The 21045-nt window shown below is 43.0% G+C and overlaps 1 protein-coding gene across 1 annotated transcript; it reads left to right on the forward strand.

Annotated features, from left to right (window-relative positions):
* Window positions 1-500: 500 nt before the first annotated feature.
* PHF6 (PHD finger protein 6) lies at window positions 501-20027 on the forward strand. Its single transcript, XM_033137307.1, has 11 exons — window positions 501-520; window positions 9610-9783; window positions 10159-10260; window positions 11469-11602; window positions 11791-11834; window positions 13835-13995; window positions 14133-14276; window positions 14828-14932; window positions 15419-15552; window positions 18600-18735; window positions 19042-20027. The coding sequence occupies exons 2-10, from the start codon at window positions 9646-9648 to the stop codon at window positions 18733-18735; spliced, it is 1098 nt and encodes a 365-aa protein (XP_032993198.1). The 5' UTR covers window positions 501-520; window positions 9610-9645; the 3' UTR covers window positions 19042-20027.
* Window positions 20028-21045: the final 1018 nt, after the last annotated feature.

The raw sequence follows: 21045 nt of genomic DNA on the forward strand, positions 1-21045 counted from the left end.
AAGACTCCTCCATTGGAAACGAGCGCTCGCTCGCCACTCCGCCTCTTCCTGCTCCCTTCTCTGCGCAGGCGCGAGACTGGTTAAGCCCTCCTACTCCTTCCATCCCGCCACCAAAGGCGCGTGAGGGAAAGTCGAGTCCCTTGCAGTCGCCATATTAGTTTTTTTTTAAACCACCCCAATCAAGGCGCATGCGCAGTAAGCGGCCGCCGCGGCGGCCAAAAGGGCAGGCTAGCAACTTGGTTTGGCAGGGGGCGTGGCATAAAACGCCGGTCTCGCGGGCGTCAGGCGCCGTTCGTGCGTGCTTGCGTCAAGCTTCGCGGCGGCACTAATCGCGGCGGCGGCGGCGTCTTTTTCCTCCTCCTGCTGCTGCTGCTTCTGCGGAGCCTCAGGAGGAAAAGGGCGGTTGAAGCCGAGCAAGGAGCTGCGAAGGCGGCGGCGGCGGCGGCGGCGGCAGCTGTGACCCGGCTGAGAGGAGCTCCTTCCTGCCCAGCCCCCGGCTGCCCACCCCGAAGCCGACCTGGTGAGTCCGACGCCCCACGCCCCCCTCCCGGAGGGCCGGTTGCCATGGGAACCGCTCCTCGCTGCCTTCCGGTGGGGCCCGGGACACCCGCTTCCCCCTGCGGGGGGGAGCTCGGGGGGCCTGGCCGCCCCCCGCTTTCGCCCCTCGTGTGGCCCCTCGGGGGAGCCGGGGCTGCGTGAGGCACCGCGGGACCGCAGCGCTGGGAGGGGCGCCCAGGGGTCATCTAGTCCAGCCATCCCGAGGAGGGGTGTGGGTGGGTGCTGCCTTTCCCTTCCCTCCCCCCCCTCCCTCCTTCACACCCACCCGCAGCCCCAATGGCCGCGTCCCATCACCGGCCTTTCCAGGAGGCCCTGCAGCCGAGTTGGGGGGGCTGCTGCTGCTTCGCACACTTTTCTCTTCCAGGGGGCTCGACGCCAAGTACAAGGTTCCTCTCCCGCTCTTCGCAGGAACCTTGTGATAGGTCTGCAAGGAGAAGGGGCTGCTGTGTGCGTGTATGGGGGAGGGAGCGGTGCAAGGTCAGTCAGCTACTAATTCCCGCCTGGGCGGAGGTGAGCCCACGTGTCCTTAGTCTTCGTGTCTACACCTGGGCACTCTAGGCCTAGACTCGCGGTTTGGGGATGGGACTGACCTGCAGGGAAAATGCATTGAGGTCGCTGGGACTTGCAAGCAAACCTGTACTGAATTCTCCTACACATACACATGCACAAGCACAATATCTGACTAGTAGAGCTGTTGTGTTAAGCACCTGTTCTTGGAAGGAAAGCCCATAGCATTCAGTGAGACTTATTTCTCGGTACCATGCATTGCCTTGCTGGCTTAATAACGATGTCATCGTAAAAACAAGAGTTCATGTGTTTGTAATACAGCAATGCTTCAGAATTCCAGTAGATGGAAACCACAGGAGGTGGGGAGCGCTTTTGTGCTAGAATCCTGCTTTCAGGTTTCCCACAGGCATCTGGTTGGCCGCTGTGAGAACAGGATGCTGGACTAGATAAGCCTTTGGCCTGATTCATAGAATCGCTGAATTGTAGAGTTGGAGGGTCATCTAATGGAGCCTCCTGCAATGATTCAGCAGGCTCTTATGTTCATAATAGCTTCATTGTTAGCTGCACTAAGCTAGCACATTTTCAGATGCCCAGGGTTTTGTGTGTTATTCAGTTGCCCTTGCCCTGCAGGGCCAGTTGGTTTCCCCCTTGTTGCAAATCTGAGTGTTAGGACACAATGGTTTGCTTTAAGCTGCCCACCCAAGTATGTTTACCTGGGAATAAGTCCTGAGATGTTCAGTGTAGTTTACTTCCTAGTAAGTACTCAGGATTGCAGCCCTAATGAGTTTGTGGCTGAGGTGAGATGAATGTGGGACTTCCAGCTCTTAAAATGTGCCTGCTGTCTCTGCTGTAGAAAGGTTGGGAAGGGCTGCAGCTTTGCAGTATAGCTTCTGCTTTGTATGCAGAAAGTTCTAGGTTCAAGTCCCAACAACTCTGGGTATGATTGGGAAACATTCCATGTCTGCAACACTGGATAGATGCTGCCAATCATGATAGACAGCACTGAGCTGCTAGATGGATCAAGGATCTAACTGTACAAGGCAGCTTTCATAGAATCATAGAGTTGGAAGAGACCACAAGGGCCATCCAGTCCAACCTCCTGCCAAGCATTCTATGCCTGCCATTACAAGTTACCCTATTGCCCTCTGCCAGCCAGCCATTATAGGAACGAGTGTTTAGAAACTGGTGCCTGAGTTTTTATTTTTAGTTTCCTCTTCCCTTCCCATCCCTCTTCCCTTGTATGTCGGTTTTTTAAAGATTCTAAGCCTGGTACTATGGACTGCCTTGTTTTGATTGTATGTTAGCTGCTCTTTGAACCTTTTTGGCTAAAGATTAGGGTACAAATGCTGTAATTCAACCCTCTCCTGGTTTTAGGCGCAGTCTATTGAAAGTGCATTTATCTGTAAAAGAGGTACAGCAAGGAGTTTGGTGAGATGGTGTTGCTATAGTAACATTTCTATCTGGGCACATAGTGTCCCATGTTGGTTGTGGACCAGGGGAGTTATATTGAAACGAATTTTTCTGATCACCCTGCCTGTTTCTCTTTTCATTTTAGTACAATGGTACCTCAGGTTACATACGCTTCAGGTTACATACTCCGCTAACCCAGAAATAATGCTTCAGGTTAAGAACTTTGCTTCAGGGTAAGAACAGAAATTGTGCTCTGGTGGCGAAGCGGGAGGCCCCATTAGCTAAAGTGGTGCTTCAGGTTAAGAACGGACCTCCAGAATGAATTAAGTTCTTAACCCGAGGTACCACTGTATTACTTTCCTGTAGCTATGGTGTGTTTGCAGAGCAGTCAGGAGGAGAGACAAGTACCATATTTTTCGCTCCATAGGGCGCACCTCGTTTTTAGAGGAGGAAACCCAGAATTTTTTTCTCTGGTTTTTCTCCTCTAAAAGCCCTGTTTTTTTGAGGACCAGCTAAAAGTTTTGCAGCTTTTTTTTGCAAAGGGAAAAGCCCTGGGTTTTTTTGAGGATCAGCTAAAAGTTTTGCAGCTTTTTTGCAAAGGGAAAAACCCTGTTTTTTTTGAGGATCAGCTAAAAGTTTTGCAGCTTTTTTTGCAAAGGGGGAAAAGCAAAGAGGAAAAGCCCCATTTTTATGGGGTTCAACTCACATTTCTGCAGCTTCTAAAGGAAAGGGAGCCTTTTCTACAGTTTCCAGACAGATAATCTAATCAGCCAGTCACATGTCACTGGGGAAACAAACACCTCCCTCTGCAGCACATTCAACAATGGAGGGCGGGGCAAGAGGTCGGGGCTGAAAGGGAGCCGGGGACTCTTAACTCTCTCCCGATCTCTTGCTGAACAGCTGCTGGGGGGTCCTTTCAACACCCCCTTTTCTCTTTGTAAAATAAAAAGCATGATCCTCTTTTGGCCCCTGGGCAATTCAGCTCCAGGGACCACCATTCGCTCCATAAGACGCACAGATATTTCCACTTACTTTTTAGGAGGAAAAAAGTGTTCTTATGGAGCGAAAAATATGGTACATTTCCTGAGATCTTGAAAAATACGTATGGATATGGATAGCTGCCCAGTAGGCAAAATGAAACATACACATCCAGTTCCATATGAAACTTCTTAATGTTGTCTATAGCCTCTTCACATTTGGGTTTTGTTTCACTGGCCTTTGTTAGACGACAAACAGCTTTAGAGAGCTTTGACCAAGTGTCACTGATTCTCTGAACATTCTGAGTCTTGAGTAAATTGTCTTGTCTCATCTTTAATAACTAAAAGCTCATTCCTTATGGGACTGACAGCAGTTGTCACTTGTATTAAATTCTCGTAATGTGTAAAACTTGAAAGGGGCTTTTATATAGAGAGAGGTTTGATTCCCAGGCCATCTCCTAAAACTTTAAAAGATCAAGCTTTTGCCATCTGCCTCCACCTCCCCAAACCTCTGGGAGAAATTTCTTGGTTTGATATGAACACAGGTATTGGTGAGAGCAGTTAGAATGCTTGTACTATTCTGTCTGTTTTAACTTAAGTTCCATCAAAATGTGAGCATCCCATTAAAAGATGCCTTACTCAAACTGCAAGGGCTGTGCTCAGCTGATGATCTTAGCTGGGTGGACTTATCAAACAGATAATGGAAGGTAGCTGTTCCCTAAAATATATTGTACCAAAGCCATTTAGGGATTTCAAGGTTGAATTGTGCCTGACTGACAATGGAGAACAAGCCCATATGTTGAAGAACTGGCACAGTGTGTGCCTGGTTAATGCCATTGTCAATTATATGTACGCAGCAGAAGTGGAAAAAGCACATGTGCTAATTTGCCTGCTTTGGATATCTGTAGCGCTCTGGCTTGTGATTTGTGGCTCCCATTGTTGATTCACCCAATAAATACACCCTAAGTGTTTGAGGCCCATTGTACATAATTGTTTTGGGTGTGCAGATAAAAATTCTGCACATACTTGTGAAGATACAAAAGCGTACCAGTGGGCAATGGGTGTTTGCCAGCTTGTCTATCAAAAGGATGAACATAATAGCCAGGATTGACCAAAGTTCACTGTTGAGCACACTGTAACAAAACTAGGTTTTCTGTTGCACAAACATCTTTAAGTGGCAACACAGTTTTAAAGTCTACATAGGGCTGGAAGCCTAAATCAATGTCACTTCCATTTACTGCTTTGGATCTGACTATTAATCTTTTCCTACACAAATACACCCACACACCCACACACCACGAAAACAGCAGAATCCAGGTGAAGTTAAGATCTTTCATGTCCCATTGAAGTAAATTGTACTGATCTAAGCACTTCTCTATTTTCTAGTATTTTGTTACAGGGCTTTAAAGGGGAATGTCATAGTATTCAGTCTGCACCATGGATGCTAACCCTTTTCAGACACATTCTTGGAGCATTGATTTGCAGTCCCAAAAAGAATTTTGCCATTTGTTACTTTGTTACTTTGTTTACATTTCTGAAAGCCAAGCATAAAGATTTCCAGTGATCAATTTCAGAAATAATGCTAGTGCCACAATTTTTTTCAGTCCAAAAGCACCTGCTCAGTTGCCTACATTCCTCTGTGTATGTTGCTACTGCATTACTTCTCAGTTGCAAGATCTCTTGCAAATCCAGGAAATCATAAGGATGTTTTTGTTATAATCTAAATGTGGAGTATACCCAATCATATTAAAATGTTTGACCATTTTGAGACCTCTGAAGCCCTGTCCTCTTGGAGAAATGACAGGCTAGGACTTGACTCCAGCAGCTAAATGGAGCATGAAGACAAGCTCTTGAATTTCCCTCCTTACCATAGCTTAGGTGACATCACTGCTGCTTTTCCTCCTGTACTTAATAAATAGCCTGCTGGTTGAAGCTTTTTTGAGCCAGCCATGCCTTAGAAATGGGCCATTTAGAAAAGTGCAGTGGGTCCACAAGAAGGGCTTAAGACACAATAGACATTCATAAGGGGAAATGGTCACATTTCTATCTTTGTTTGTACAGTACCCATAATGCCATGCTATGGAGAAATAAAGCCTTGAATATTGTTATGAAAGGAGGTGGGGTTCCCTCCCCAGTTTTATTCTGCTAAATACATAATGGTAGTTATCAAACCTTCATAAAGAATCCGCTAGGACATATTGGTGAAGCTTAAGACATATTCAACTTGATTCCTGAGTAGTCTTGCAAGTAAGAAGTTGGGATTCTGGGTTGGCAAATTAAGTATCTTTGGAATGCATTTATAGGCAGTGGCAATCTTTAGTCTGAAACCATTGTATTGCTACTGTTGGTGTTTCTGGAAGAAGCTTTTATCCTTTGCAAAGTGGCATGAAACTTCTGTTATTAGCTGGGAACTTGTCAAAAGAGTTTCCAGTTCAGGAATGTGTGTGCATATTCAGGTTTCTATGGTGCATTGACTTTTTAAATTTGGTGGTTCTAGTTCCTGTTCAGCTGGTGGCTTTTTCAGTTTATATTGCAGGAAAGCTTCAACTAAAACTAGATTTTTGAGAGAAAAACATTGTCGGCCATAAACATAGGAAACTGCTTTATACAAAGTCATACCACTGGTCTGTTTAGCTCAGTACTGTGTACTGTGTACATTGACCATAGCATCACTCCCGGACTTCAGAGAACAGCATATCCTAGTCCTATTTGAATATGCCAGGAGATTGAACCTGGGGCCTTTTTAGCATATAAAGCTGCTCTGCTACCACTGATCTCCAGCATCTCCCCATAAATCAATGACAGTGTTGTGAGTACAAGTAAGGCAAATATATAGTGGTACCTTGGGTTACAGATGCTTCAGGTTACAGACTCCGCTAACCCAGAAATAGTACCTCAGGTTAAGAACTTGACTTCAGGATGAGAACAGAAATCGTGCAGCGGCAGCGGGAGGCCCCATTAAAGTGGTATCTCAGGTTAAGAACAGTTTCAGATTAAGAACAGACCTCCAGAACGAATTAAGTTATTAACCTGAGGTACCACTGTATTGTGAAGGTCAGTGAATACAGCAGCCTTCCCCAACTTGGTGCCCTCCATATATTTTAAACTTTCTTCAGAAGAAGTGCATTGCTACTGTTGCTTTTATACAAGGGAAGGTTGAGGAGTGCACTCTGAGGGATGGGCATGAACCAGTAGTGAGGAACCTGTGGTCCTCCAGATGTTGCCGGACCATTTCTGGCAGCCCCAGCTGGCATGGTCAGTAGCCAGGGATGATGATGAGAATTGGAGTGCAATGATGTCTTGAGGACCACAGGTTCCGTGCCACTGCCTAACTTTTTACTGCCATGGTTGTTGTTCAGTCATTCTGTCGTGTCCGACTCTTCGTGACCCCATGGACCAGAGGACTGCTGTGGTGGCACCACCCAATCAGAAATGGATCTGTGTCTACCTGCATAACTGAGGCATTTCTTGATTACACTAGAGTGCAACTTGAGGATTGTTCTCAAAGGTTCAAAGCGGTTTAGACAAATATTTAAGTTTTCATTTTTAAAAAAAATCTCAAAAGAATGGAAAATTTTATTGCATTCTGAACAAGAGTAGTCAAACATCTCTTTCTAGAAAGTTTTGCCTGATTTTTATAAATGCCACAGTGTTAGAATTATGACACTTTGAAAATTAAAGGCACAAGCAAACTAAATTTTAAGTAAAAAGCACAAACTTAGCAACAGTTCTGTTAGTTTCATTAGATGCCTTAGAAATTGTTATGTTGGAAGCTGAAGTATTTTATTTAATTTCTTGTCTCATCTTGCATTTTGCTGTGCTTGCATTTCTGAAGTATGAAAATAGTCAATATTCATTTTAAAATATGATACTGATTGTAAGCCGGGGGGGGGGGGTGTTTTGAAAGGCCCAATATAAACTCTTCAACAATAAACAAATACTTTTTTATTCTTCTGTTAGCCTATTTTTTTGGTAGTGAGCTGAGTTCTCCTGTTACTGGGTCAACAAATGACCACATATATTGTGACGAAATAAAAGTAGTAAGGGTGACATGTTTTGCCAGAGCTGGGGGGAAAATCACTTCAGTCATTTGCCACAAAACTAGTTATCAGTCCCTAGAAATTTAATATACTTTTTCCAGCTCCAAAATGTTCCGTTATTTTGTGGTGGAGAGGTGGAGAAACGTGTACGCCATGGTTCGCAATTAGCTAAGTACTGTGGACCCGTTTTTCTGAAGCCAAGCTTTTGAAAATCCCCTACTTTTGAAAATTTTGATATCTCTATGGTAGTTTTTGTTATGTGAATGGTGCTATGGACCCCCTGGGTGGGTTACGAACCCCCAGCTGGGAACCACTGATGTACACCACCTGGTGGAGTAGTGGGATATAACTGAAGATGATGGTGGTGGTAACATGTTTGATTGAAGTCATCCCATCTCCAAAAGGATACATTAGAGTTGGGAAAAGGCAACCAAAATTATTATGAAGCTAAACCCACTCTGCTAAAAGGAAAGGTTACAAAATCTGATGCTTTCCAGATTTTGGGTGGGGTGGGGTGGGGAGACACTGTGGGGCTGCTGTGGGGAAAGTGAGTGGTGGTGGTGGTGGTTGTTATCTGCACCTGTCATAATACTAGAACTTAGACTGAGCATCAAAAGAAACTGATTCAGGCTACACAAAGAAGCACCAGTTCTTAGCATCTGTCTCAAGAGACAATAAAGTGCACCTCCAGGGGTGAAGTTAATCCGCTGTGTTAGTAGCACTGAAGTGACCTTCCCAGGCACAAACCTGGGCAGTGTGCATGGAGGTCCTGGGCTGCCCAGGCAAAAAGACACACACACCCCTCAGCCTCACTGATGTGGTCCAAAGGAAAACAGAACAATATATTACACAAGCTGTGGTCTTGGTGGCCTCTAGCCTTAAAACAGGATTAGACAAAATAATGGAGCATTGTATCAAAGGCTTATTAGCCCTGGTGGCTACAAAGAATGCCCATGTCCATATGCAGAGTGCCACTGGACCTTGTTGCAGGAGAGCAACAATGAGAGGGCAGTTGCCTTCAAGCCCCAATTGTAGGGTTCCTGCAATGATGTGCCCAGCCACTATGAGAAGCAGGATGTTGGATGAGATAGTCTCTTGGTATGATGCAACAAAGAAGTTACTTTATGTGGTGGTGGGAAGCTGTATGTGCACATACAGCTTCTGGATGTTGCTGCAAAGAGTGGTTGACATTCTATGTTCTTCACATTATTATATGTGCGATGTCAAGACCAGAACCACATGCACAGACTCCCAAGACCAGAGTGTTACCTGCTTAGTGGCATAGCACTGTGCTGTTAGTGTTTGTGTGGTTCATTCAGTCTTCTGGCCAAAACTCCTGTACCCTGCACATACATGAGAAAGCTATGCATGCCATAGTGCTGATCTGTATCATACTGCACAAGTTTATGGGCTTGTAGCTGCATGCGTGACTCTCTCAATGAGGCAATGGCAGATGTCCTGGTCACTTGGAGGCTTCTAATATTCTTATTTTAGAATGATTGGGAAATCTGGTTGATACCAGATAGCCACATTTTAACTACCGGTAACTGGATGAACATTTCTACCTGACAAGCTCAGATGTTGATGCTTTCTGTAATGTGCATACCCCATGGATGAGCAAATTAAATCATTCATCAGCGGTTTGCCACAAGATACCGGTACATTTTGATCCTCTGTTATTTACAAGCAGGGCCTGCAAATGTTGCAGTGTTGAGTGCTTTGTATTACCATATTTTCTAAAATTTGTATTAAAATACAATTGACTTTCCTAGGGCAGCTTAAAATAAATAGCAAAAGCAGGGTGGGGCTCAAGACTGATTTATAGCATTCTAAGTTCAAGTGGGTATGATACCCATTCTTCTCAAATGCTTTTTGTCTTTTTTCAACTTTCTTTATTTGGGCACTCTTCCTGTTGGGGTTTTTGTCAGTGTTCATTCCTTGCAGAAGGGCTGCTTTGGCAACATGCAGATTTACTCGGAAGCGCCATGTTCCACCCTCAGGCGTTTTGAATCTTGAAGATGCTTTTGATAAGGAATGCTAAATAGCTGGTGAACTAGAGAGAGGCTAACATGATTGTTTGTACCCTCTTTTTTGTTGTTCTGTGTTGCATTGGCAAGGCTTGAAGTAGCATTCTTCGAACTGCTGTAAGAATCATGTCGGCAGCAGTTGGACAGAAAAAGGGACCTGGCAGGCAGCGCAAGTGTGGCTTCTGCAGATCCAACAAAGATAACGAATGTGGGCAGCTACTGCTCTCTGAAAACCAGAAGGTGGCAGCACATCATAAGTGTATGGTAAGTGCTCCCAAATACTGCTGCAGTGGGCTGAGAGAGGAGTTGGACAGGTGGTAGGGGGTACTTGAGTCTTCCTCCACCCTGATAATTCTCCCCTCAATTGCCTCTCATAGTTATTTTTAGTGTGATTTCCCCCCCCCCCCCCACAGCAGGCATCAACTTTGTTGAATTCATAGGACTGATGTCCAAGTAAGCTTATGCATAGGGTCATACTGCCCATTAAAATGCTTTAGAACAGAACATGATATATTCATAACTTCCTATAGTACTGAATGTTAAGAAACCTCTCTCAAATGTAGAAGTTCTGATATTGTCTTAAATTTAATCAGTCCTGAAGTCACAATTTCCTTTCTCTCTCTCTTGGTCTCTTTTTAGCTTTTTTCATCTGCCTTGGTATCTTCACACTCTGATAACGAGAGTCTTGGAGGCTTTTCCATTGAAGACGTTGAAAAGGAAATAAAAAGAGGCACCAAGCTGGTAAGATGGCATTTCTAGCTCTTGAAAGTGGAAAAAATTCAACTCAAAATGAAATTTTGTTCAGTAAGTTGATGAAACTGCCAGCAGAGAAGCAGCAGTGCCAGTTTCCAGCAAGGTCTCACTGAAATCTTGTGAGATCTTCCAGAGATTGTGAGATCTCACAAGGTTTTGCTGGAAGGTGATGCCACTGCCAGCGCTTTGCACCAGCATGCAATGCAGGTAAGAGAGACATGACGTCGGCAGCAGGGAGGGGGCAGCACATTCCCATTTCACCTCCAGTGGCAAAACGGGATGCAACACCCCTGGGTCATTCTGCTCCATCCTGTGAATGTAGTTTCTTGCACAGCAAGGTCTAGGGAGCTTTAAAGTGAATTGCCACTGTTCTTGAAGAAACCCCCCTTTTTTGGTCTATATCACTGTACTGTAATGTATTTGAGTAGAAAGCTGCCATAGGAGAACACTTACTGCCACAAAACAGTGTTTGGAGGAGGCAACAGGCACTGCTTTTGTGCTCAACAGTAGTTTTACAGCTGTTTTCAATAACAGAATTGTCTGCATTGCCAAACGTCTGATCTTGAAAAGATTTTAATAGAAGTTGTTTTGTTCACTGATATGTTTCCTCAAGTGATTGGATTGTGTTGGAAATTATGGATTAATTTGGCAGCTACTTAAATACAGACTGTTTCACTTCTTGCCTAATATACAAAGCTAGTGGTATTTGGGGCTTCTGCATTTCCTCTTGATTTCAGTGCAGCATCTGAAGATCATGTGTGTGCCAGATAGATACACAGAGTGTAACTAACTCAGAAGTGTACCTTTGCTACTTATCCAAATTAGTAGGTGATATATAAGCATAGAATATCTCAGAGTCTAATGGCACCTTAGACCAACAATGGCATAAGCTTTCATTGACCATAGTGCTCAAAAGCTAATACCATAATTAGTTGGTTTTTAAAGTGCCTTGTGTTTTTTGCTGTAACAGACTTAACAAGGAAACGGAAGTACAGTATAATCCCTTTTTATTCAGATTGAATACACATTTCCTCTGCCTTTAATTTGATGCAGCTTCCTTTTCACATTCTAAGTATCATGCAAAAGAAATAGCAGTACCAATTCAGTGCAATAAGCTTCCTTTCCCTCAGTTCCACTTAATTGCCTTTGCTGGTGAGAAGAAAGGTTCCAAATGTGTGTCTTTTTCCTGCTTTCAGATGTGCTCCTTATGCCACTGTCCTGGAGCAACTGTTGGTTGTGATGTAAAAACCTGCCACAAGACATATCACTACTATTGTGCGTTGCATGATAAAGCTCAGATCCGAGAGAAACCTTCTCAAGGCATTTACATGTAAGGACCACTTGCATTTCTCCACCATTAAAGGAACCAACTTTCGTTACTTAAGCAGAGATTTTCTTAGGTGGATTTCTTTCAGTGCAAAGTGCCTTGAAGTCTTGTTAGTGTGACGGTATAGTTCTAAAGAGATATAAAAGCTTTTCCTTTGTGGCTGACTTTGCTCTCCAATGTTCTATCCCTAGGATATTATGTCGAAAACACAAGAAAGCACCACACAACTCTGAAGGTAAAATTATTCATAGTTCATTGTTTTAAGTAGCTCTGCATCAAAAAGTACACACTTTCCAATCAAGAAAAAATAGGATGAGGGCAGAAGCATATTAATAAGAAATAAATTACTCTTTGAGTAAACCTTCCTTGCTCACAAACATAAGGATAGAAGAGTTCTTAAACAAGCCAAAAGCCCGCTCAGCTAATCAGGGTTTGTTTTGAGCCAGAATTCCTGGGTCCTATGACATGGCAAGTCACCATTCTTCTAAAGTGACACTAATCTCTGCTGAAGTGGTAGAAGGAGGAGAATGGGAGGCTTGCCCACGGATCACTAAACCAGAGCTTTCCAAACTGTTGTGACACATTAGTGTGTCGGCTGCAGTGTGTGTGTGTGTCACACGAATGCTCCCCATGCTCCTTCTGGGGCTGGAAAAGGGTTTAACCTCTGGTTTGCTAGCAAAACTGAATTACTGTGTTGCAAAACGATGCATGTCCAAAAAGTGTGTCACCAACTTGAACAGTTTGGAAAGCTCTGCACTAAATCGTAGCATAGCATTGCCACTGCCTCTGAAAACTTAGGTTGCACATGGGCCTATCATCCTCTCTGAATTTGTCTTTTGATGCCATCTAAGCAGTCAGCACATCTTATTCTAGCAACCAGTAGCACATTGTGTGATGGTCTAGAATTATGGGAGTAGGAGTAAAAAGTTCTCTTCACACTTTCACCACTATGAGAGTTTATGAACCTTATGATGTGTTGCTTTCTTTCTGAACTAAATCCTAACACTACAGAGATGAGTTCCTCAAAGTTTATCTGCATGTGTGGTGGTCTAGCTTTGTTTCTGATTTGAATGCATTAATTTGCACACTAATGTTGTAAAAAACACAGAATTGGCTGTGTATAACATGTTCCACTGGGGACACGGGTGGCGCTGTGGGTTAAACCACAGAGCCTAGGGCTTGCTGATCAGAAGTTTGGCGGTTCGAATCCCCGCGACGGGGTGAGCTCCCGTTGCTCGGTCCCTGCTCCTGCCCACCTAGCAGTTCGAAAGCACGTCAAAGTGCAAGTAGATAAATAGGTACCGCTACAGCAGGAAGGTAAACGGCGTTTCCGTGCGCTGCTCTGGTTCGCCAGAAGCGGCTTAGTCATGCTGGCCACATGACCCGGAAGCTGTACCGGCTCCCTGGGCCAGTAATGCGAGATGAGCGCCACAACCCCAGAGTTGGACATGACTGGACCTGATGGTCAGGGGTCCCTTTACCTTTTTAACATGTTCCACTATCTGGCCTAAATGCCACTGTGAACTGCACCTGTCTGCACACTTTCCCCTCAAAATTACCGAAAAGGCTGTTCCCTCAGTGTCACACTATTTGTGTGTGGCTGAAGTTGGGCTCATTGAAAATGTGTCCACATTTTTAATCAAAACTCCATGAGCAGAGTGTGCTGTGACCTCTAGAGAAATGGGAGCCTGCATGTTTTCTTGTCTCAAAAGACTTATTAGCAAGAACAGAACAACAATCTATTTGGTGTATAGTACATTGAACAAGCAGAATAAGCAAGCCCTAATGGTTTGAGTAGACCTTCTAATAACTGCACTGTTTAATTCAAGGAACACTGTAAGAAAATACTTGTTTTTGCTCTTTGGCTGCTTATTCTGGGAATCTGTTATGTATATTTAGAAGTAATGGGAGAAGTGAACATGGGAGAACTTCAGCCGTATCGGTTCCTCCCTCCCTCCCTATAACTGGAAGTGAGCTTACATAAGTTATTTGGAACTTGCTTTCCCAGGTTATTGTGATTCTGGCAGTGGGGAACATTGGGGTCTTATAACACAGGTTTTCAAATAATTATAAAGGAGCCTGGGTTCAGCCCAATAAATTGCCTGCTGCTGCTGCCATGTCAAAGCAAGCCCTGCTTTCCTCCCCAGCCATTCTTTTGTGCCAGTGGGTGTACCCTACAGGGGCTTGTGAAAAACCATTCTAGCCTTTTTATGTGTGGGGGTTTTCTTCCTTCAGATTTAGGAGAAGGTTTAAATGAACTAAATGAGTTGGAGACATCCCCTCCCAAAAAGAAGGGGCGCAAAGGAAGGCCCGGAAAATTGAGTCTCAAAGGGCAGCCAGAAGATACTCGATCCACATCTTCACATGGCGCAGATGATATAGAAAGCAGTTCTTATGTAAGTGGCTTCTATGTTTGTTTATAAACCTCTCAGAGAAGTCTGTGTCTCTTTTTTATAATGAACTTACTGTGTTGCCTTGTGTTGAAACCATATTTCTTGTTCTGGCACATTTTAGAAAAGTTTTTTTCTTCCAGAGAGATAGATCGCCGCATGGAAGCAGCCCCAGTGAAACAAAACCTAAATGTGGATTCTGTCATGCAGGTGAAGAAGAAAATGAAGCTCGAGGGAAGCTTCATATATTCAATGCCAAAAAGGCAGCTGCACATTACAAGTGCATGGTGAGAAAAGTCATTTTGTCCTTATTTTCTGGGAGTTCAAACGTTTTCAGTGAAACATTTTCCATGACATAGTATCATGGGACGTCCACCTCCTCAGAGCTTCACATTAATTTGAAATATGGCTGTCCACCAGCCAGGGCTTGCCCACTTCCCTATCCACTGAGATGTTGGGAGAAGACACAACCTCTTGCACACTTCACGGTGCCACCTAGTTTAATGACATAAAAAGTGCCTCATGGTCAAATCAAAGGTTCATCTAGTCCAGCATCCTCTTTCCCATAGTTTCCAGTCAGATGTTTCCAAGAAGCCCTTATAAACAAGCCTTGAAGCCAAGTCTTCTCACCTTGCTGTGTACTGCCTCTGAACCTGGGGCTCAATATAGCTAGCATACTTAGTAGTCATTGACTGATCTCTTTTCCCCTCCGTGAATGTGCCCACACTCCTTTTAAAGCCACAGTGCATCGCCATCTGATTGTCACATGTCCTTTTTTGACATCCCACACAGCCAAGGTTCCCACATTCCTAATAGTTTGTCTCTCCTTTCTTCCTAGCTGTTCTCTTCTGGCACTGTACAGTTGACAACTACATCAAGGGCAGAGTTTGGTGATTTTGATATTAAAACTGTACTTCAAGAAATCAAACGAGGGAAAAGAATGGTATGTCCTCCTTGTCTGAGCCTGACCTGTCCACCCACCTGGCTTTTACCCTGCCTCTTCTCCAAAGAGCTGAGTGCTGCAGACATGATTCCTTACACCCTTTCTTCTCACAGCAACTGTAGACTTGAGAACAATGACTGACCCAAAGTGACAGAATAAGCTTTGTAGTAAAGCAGAGGTTTGAAGCCAAGTCTCCTCTGGTCTCTCACATTAGCCACTACTGCAAATAGAAAGTAATGCATGTTGAGCGGCTATATCTACTTTTAAAACAGTTTGAATAACATGAATTCCCCAGCAAACTGCTTGCATGCTGTTGAAAAATGTTACTAGAAATGAGATCTTTAAGAATATGAAATTTATTGTGAAGCAGGGAGATATAGATTAATACCTCTCTCTCTCCCCTACCCCCCCCCCTCTCTCTCTCTGTGTGTGTGTGTGTGTGTGTGTGTCTGTCTGTCTCCTCCCTCCAATGTCTCTGTGTAACAGAAATGCACCCTTTGTAGTCAGTCTGGTGCAACTATTGGATGTGAAATCAAAGCCTGTATCAAGACTTACCATTACCACTGTGGAGTGCAAGACAAAGCGAAATACATTGAGAACATGTCACGAGGAATTTACAAGTAAATGCCATTCTTTTTTACTTTGCCACAAACTTTACTGGAGCATAGGGCAGGCTGGCCATGGGGTTATCATTTATATGTAGTTGAACTGATGTGAATAGAGAGGCATGTATGTTTTGGCCAACAGGAAACTCGCATGAAGCAGTATATTTCAATTTTTTCCACTGAAGACTGTAGACTTCTTCACTAGGCTTAACACAGAATAATGTTTCCACTAAGCACTCTGTTTTGAAATTAGCAAGGCATTCTGCCAAAGTTAAACTTGTGCATTTTAATGTATTAAAAAGCATGCTTTTGAAATGTTGCTCTACCCTACAACCATGTTCTTTGTTTGGGAGTCTGCAGTCCTCAGTTGTAGGTGACTTCTAACTTCCATCAACTCTGTGATGGGAGTTGTAGCCTAGCAACACCTGGAGAGCCACAGGTCCCCAACCCGATTTAGTGGGTGATTATATAGAGTCTGTATTAATAGCGCTTTCTGTACCTGGGATAGGGAACCTGTGACCTTCCACATGTGCTGAACTACAACTCTCATCATCTGTTGGCCACGCTGGCTTGGGATGAATTGAGTTTACTTACATCCGGAAGGCTACAACTCTCCACCCCTGTTTATAATTAGCTGAATAGTCCTTACGCAGTTTATTTCTTCACCCCCCCCCCCGAAAAGCAAATAGCAAATGGAAGCTGAGAGAGAAGGGGTTTGCTGAAAGTGATAGCCAAAGTGAGATGACAGCACATCAGGCTGTTTGTCTAGCCCAGTGTTGTCTCTCTGGGACCTCAGGCCATCACCTGCCATCTGACCCTTTCTAGGTGGTTTCAACACCAACTGCAGTTTCTTATGACAGTTCTTCTTACGGATGACTGCTTTCTCCAGCACACCAGGTTCACACCCAAATTGCCTAATGGCCTTATTGCCATTGTGTCTGACCCTAAAGGTTGGTCACAAAGTGGCATTTCCTGAACAGTGTGTTGCAAGTTCTGTCTCTTCAGATTTGGTGGTTTGGCTATTTGTTTTTCCTTCTTTGAGTGTCTTAGCTTGCTTTACCTGTAAAGTGCCTTCAGACATCTTGAACACAGTCTTGTTGGATTGCTTTGCGGTGTAGGAAGGATAGAATGATACTTAGTTCCGGCTTTTTGTGCCCAACTGATTCAGTTAGTTCCTCCTCAAGAATCTGCAGTATTATGAACCTGGAAGGAAAGCCATAGCCAATGGATTGAGTTCAGCAAGTACTTTTCACACCCAAAGACAGCATCTTAACAAGCAGTGGTGTGTAGCAGAAAAGCTACCACAAAGCTACCACAAAGCTTTCAGCTGCTGTGGATTTTTTGTTGGGACTCGGAAAAACATATTCCCAATATAAAATTAATTAGCAACTTAATAGATTTTTAGTTGTATGCTTCATGCTATTGTTAGCCATGCTGGGAACAAGAATACGTACTGAATACATGGGGGGTATACATTATGTATGTAAATAAATATATCTGTAACTGGACAGTTTGAGAATTGTAGTGAACTTTATTCAGGTGGCTGTGGTGTGTGTGTGTGTGTGTGTGTGTGTGTATGTGTGTAGGGCGGGCATTGTGCCATGTTAGAATTAGCACACAAATGGTTTTCGGTGCCTTCATTCTGCCCCCCCCCTCCTTAATGTAAGCCACATAAACTAACACATGCCATGAGTTGACAAGGCTTATAATATTTACAAGTGTTTAAGTAAGATGTGTTTTATAAGTAAGCTTTGAATTGGATTGAGTATAACACAGAGTGATCATTTTTGTATCTACCTAATTAGAAGTAAGATTCATTAGGTTGTTTCTGTACACATTTGATGGAAAATAAGTCCCATTGAGTAAAGGAGCCATTTATTTCTGAATAGACATGCTTGGATTGGGCTGTTAGTGTAGTTCAACAGTGCTTATTTTCCCCCCTAATCAAATACTCCAGTTCAAATATTTTGGCTACTGGAAAATCTTGAGAGATTTTGAATAGCATATAAAATTTAAATGCTATACTTCCTTTAGATTTGTTGATCAAATCAGTGCTAAGTAAGTGCTAAATGAGATTCCAGTAGACATAGGGCACTGGAAAATTTCCAGAAGAAAAGGTTTAAAATATTAAAGTACATTAATTTCAGTTGGTTAACTGTGAGTAGGACTTGTTTGAATACCAAATAGATGCTAGATATTTATTGTCTCCATTTCACCCCTTATATGCTACTGAATACTGAACACAGAGATGAATACTTTCCACACTCCCTTACGTAACTACCCAAATAAACGGCAATGGTCCATTGTATTTCACAATTGCATATTAGGCTTTTAAATTAGCCTGGCTGCTCTGAAGGGGTTAGGAATTATTGTGGGATCTGCATGTGACCATATCTGTATAAAAGACCCAGGAAGGACCAGCAAGTACAGTGGTGCCCCGCTAGACGAATGCCTCGCTAGACAAAAAACTCGCTAGACGAAGGCATTCGTCTAGCGGAAGGCTGCCCCGCAAAACGAATTTGTCTATGGGGCTGCCTCGAAGACGATTTTTTTTTTCGTCTAGCGAAAACCGCGGTTTGCATTGGTGCTTCGCTAGACGAAAAAACTGCTAGACGAAAATACTCGCAGAACGAATTATTTTCATCTAGCGGGGCACCACTGTACTGGATTAGCACAGATATGGTCAAACACTCTATTCTCCAAAGTCTTTTTATTCTCTGAACAGTAGTTTGGTGGAAGATACTTCGCTGCAAGGGAAGAAAGGGTTTTGGTCAAATTCAGCCTCACTACTAATACAGTAGTTGCCTATCTCAAAGTTAGAACTACTAAATCTGTTTGGCTTGCCCTAAAGCCAGATTATTTACCCATTCATTTAGGTTATTTAAAACATTTCTATCTCCAGTCTTAAATTAAACATTTTCAGGATGGTTTTACAATAGCTCATAAAACACAACTGGTGAAATACATTAAAAGGCAAACAAACAATGGCAGGCACTGGACTAGATGAACACCCTGTGACATGGGTTGTTCCCCCCCACCCCTACTTTGTATTGTCTTCTTAGGCTTTACTGTAAAAACCACAGTGGGAACGATGAGCGAGATGAAGAGGACGAAGAGCGGGAGAGCAAAAGCCGCGAGAGGTCAATAGCTGACCATAGTGGAGTTTCGCAGCAGCAGCAGCAGCTCAATGGAAACTAGGTATGGAAGTTCTCACCTGCCAGCCCTCCAAGGGTGCTACGGTTAAAATAGTGTAGTTATTTGTGGCATATTTTAAGTTGAGCAATTGCCAATGATTAGGTTAGTTTTTGTTACTTTAAAAAAAAACTGGAGCCCTGTTGCAAAAGAATCCAGGGATATTTCTCAACCTTAGCTAACTTTACGGAAAACTGCCTTTCTGCTAGTAAACATAGGCAGTCATGTTCAGTTAAGTAACCTGCTTTTCTCTCTTTTTATTCTGTACTATTTAAAACTCTGCTCTCTCCCTCCCTGTCATCTTTTAAACAGGTTCAAGTTAAACTGGGAATGAATAAGACATCCATGATTACTAATTTTTGTTTTTGTTTTTCTGTTTTGTTTTTTTTAAAGGCTTTATAAAGTCTGAAAAGGGTTGGCCCCCCCCTTTTTTAACTGCCTGACTGTTAGAAATGTCATTGAGCTGCCAGAAGTGTTCATGTGTGAGCCTTCGATGAGTGGCATGTCAATATTATGTAGTTAGTTAGTCTGCAGTGTTTGGAGAGAACAACACACCTACCATGAAACACTATCCAAATGAGATGTAAATGTGTACAGTGTCAAAACAACAGCAGACATTGAAATAGTAAGCATGGTTTCTGGACTAAATGAATCTTCCAAGATACGGAATGTGTTAGGTTCAATGACTTTGTGCAGTAAGGGAAAGACAGAAGGTTTAATGTGCAAAGCAGACATGACTGCGCCATAGGAAGACTGTAAAGAAGTGCATTTTGCATTTACCTTAAGAACTGTGGAGGGAAACTGTTGTCCCCTCTTTTGCAAAAGCACACAGCGCATAGGAAAAAAAGAAAAGAATCCTCCAGCTCCAAGAGCATGTGCTGAACCATTTGGATCTTTGTTCCTGTTAAGATGGTTTCTACTGCCTAGCATTCCTTGCTGGAGATTACTCAAGCTGCTGTTGACTATAAGCTGTGAGCTTCAGTACTCATGCCAAAGGGCTGTGGTTCATTCTTTCCCCCCTGCTCCCACCCACTCACCACCTCTTCTAGTCTCCCTGCTTTACCCATGGCTAATGGCAACTGAAAACCGAGTCTTCACTTCTGGAGGCTACGGGAGTGGGGAGAACACTCAACCTTTCTTAGATTTAAGAGTTCCTGCTTAACTCTCACTATGGAATTTAGCCACCTTTATTGGACATCATACCTCAATTGCTCTGTGCTGCGTGGAACACATCATGTTTTGTCCAAAAATAAAATATGTACAGATCCCGTATGCTGTAAGAAGAATGCAGAATAAGATTCTGGGTTTTGGTTTTTTTGTGTTCTTTTTTATATATAGAAAGAGGTCAGTATTTATTTTGAGTCTTGTGACCACTATATGAGAATGTTCTAGTATTTGATTAAGGCTTCCTGGCAAATCAGCAAGTTAAATGCTGTTAAAATCTTCCGAATGCTCTGTTGGAGCCTAACTTATGCCAAGTCTTAACATCCCAATTATGATGTCATTGAATCTTGGTATTTCTATTCATTTCTTCTGTTGTCCTAGTAAAGCCTATTGTTTTCAACACAACCAAAAAAATATATGTATACTTGTTTGCAAGCTAGCAAGTTCACTCTAAATGTTATCTCTTTTGAATTCGAGGCAAAGCTGCAAAAGGAAATATACTGACCATTGATCAGAAAACCAGAAAGGTTCACTAGCCATGGATGTGGCAAAAAGCACTCCATGAATATGATTTATGTTTCTGACTTCCATTTCTGAAGCCTTTTTGAGTTTCCATTTTATTTTTGATCGTTCATTTTTTTTAAAATGTATTTCATTGATGTGTTGAGGGGCTTAACTATTGTGTATAAGAACAAATACTCCCTCAAGTTGGAATTCAATCCAGTTGCATTTGAAAACTTCCTGGAGGAATGCAGTTTTCATAGAAAAGTTGTGTATAAAAGTTAACAGCTCTTATGCCATCGACCAATTTTTTTTAATTATTTTTTGTATTGTAACATTTAAGATTAAAGGCGCAACTTATACTGAAATAGATTTCCACCAGGCTCTGCGCTCTTTTAAAAGCATGAGTTGTGTGTGTGTGTGTGTGTGTGTGTGTGTTCCTATAATCGTTTCTAAATACACTCATGATTTATTTTATTAGTTACAGGTGGGTAGCCGTGTTGGTCTGCCATAGTCAAAACAAAATCGAAAATTCTTTCTAGTAGCACCTTAGAGACCAACTGAGTTTGTTCCTGGTATGAGCTTTCGTGTGCATGCACACTTCTTCAGATACACTGAAACAGAAGTCACCAGATCCTTAAATATAGTGGG

The sequence above is a fragment of the Lacerta agilis genome, chromosome Z, assembly GCF_009819535.1.
Source record: "Lacerta agilis isolate rLacAgi1 chromosome Z, rLacAgi1.pri, whole genome shotgun sequence".
In the NCBI taxonomy this organism is placed as follows: domain Eukaryota; kingdom Metazoa; phylum Chordata; class Lepidosauria; order Squamata; family Lacertidae; genus Lacerta; species Lacerta agilis.

Coding starts and splice junctions, on each gene's coding strand:
- PHF6 (XM_033137307.1), top strand. CDS start 9,646: ATGTCGGCAGCAGTTGGACAGAAAAAGGGACCTGGCAGGCAGCGCAAG. Junction 9,784..10,158: donor CAGCACATCATAAGTGTATG/GTAAGTGCTCCC, acceptor GTCTCTTTTTAG/CTTTTTTCATCTGCCTTGGT. Junction 14,933..15,418: donor TCAAACGAGGGAAAAGAATG/GTATGTCCTCCT, acceptor TCTGTGTAACAG/AAATGCACCCTTTGTAGTCA.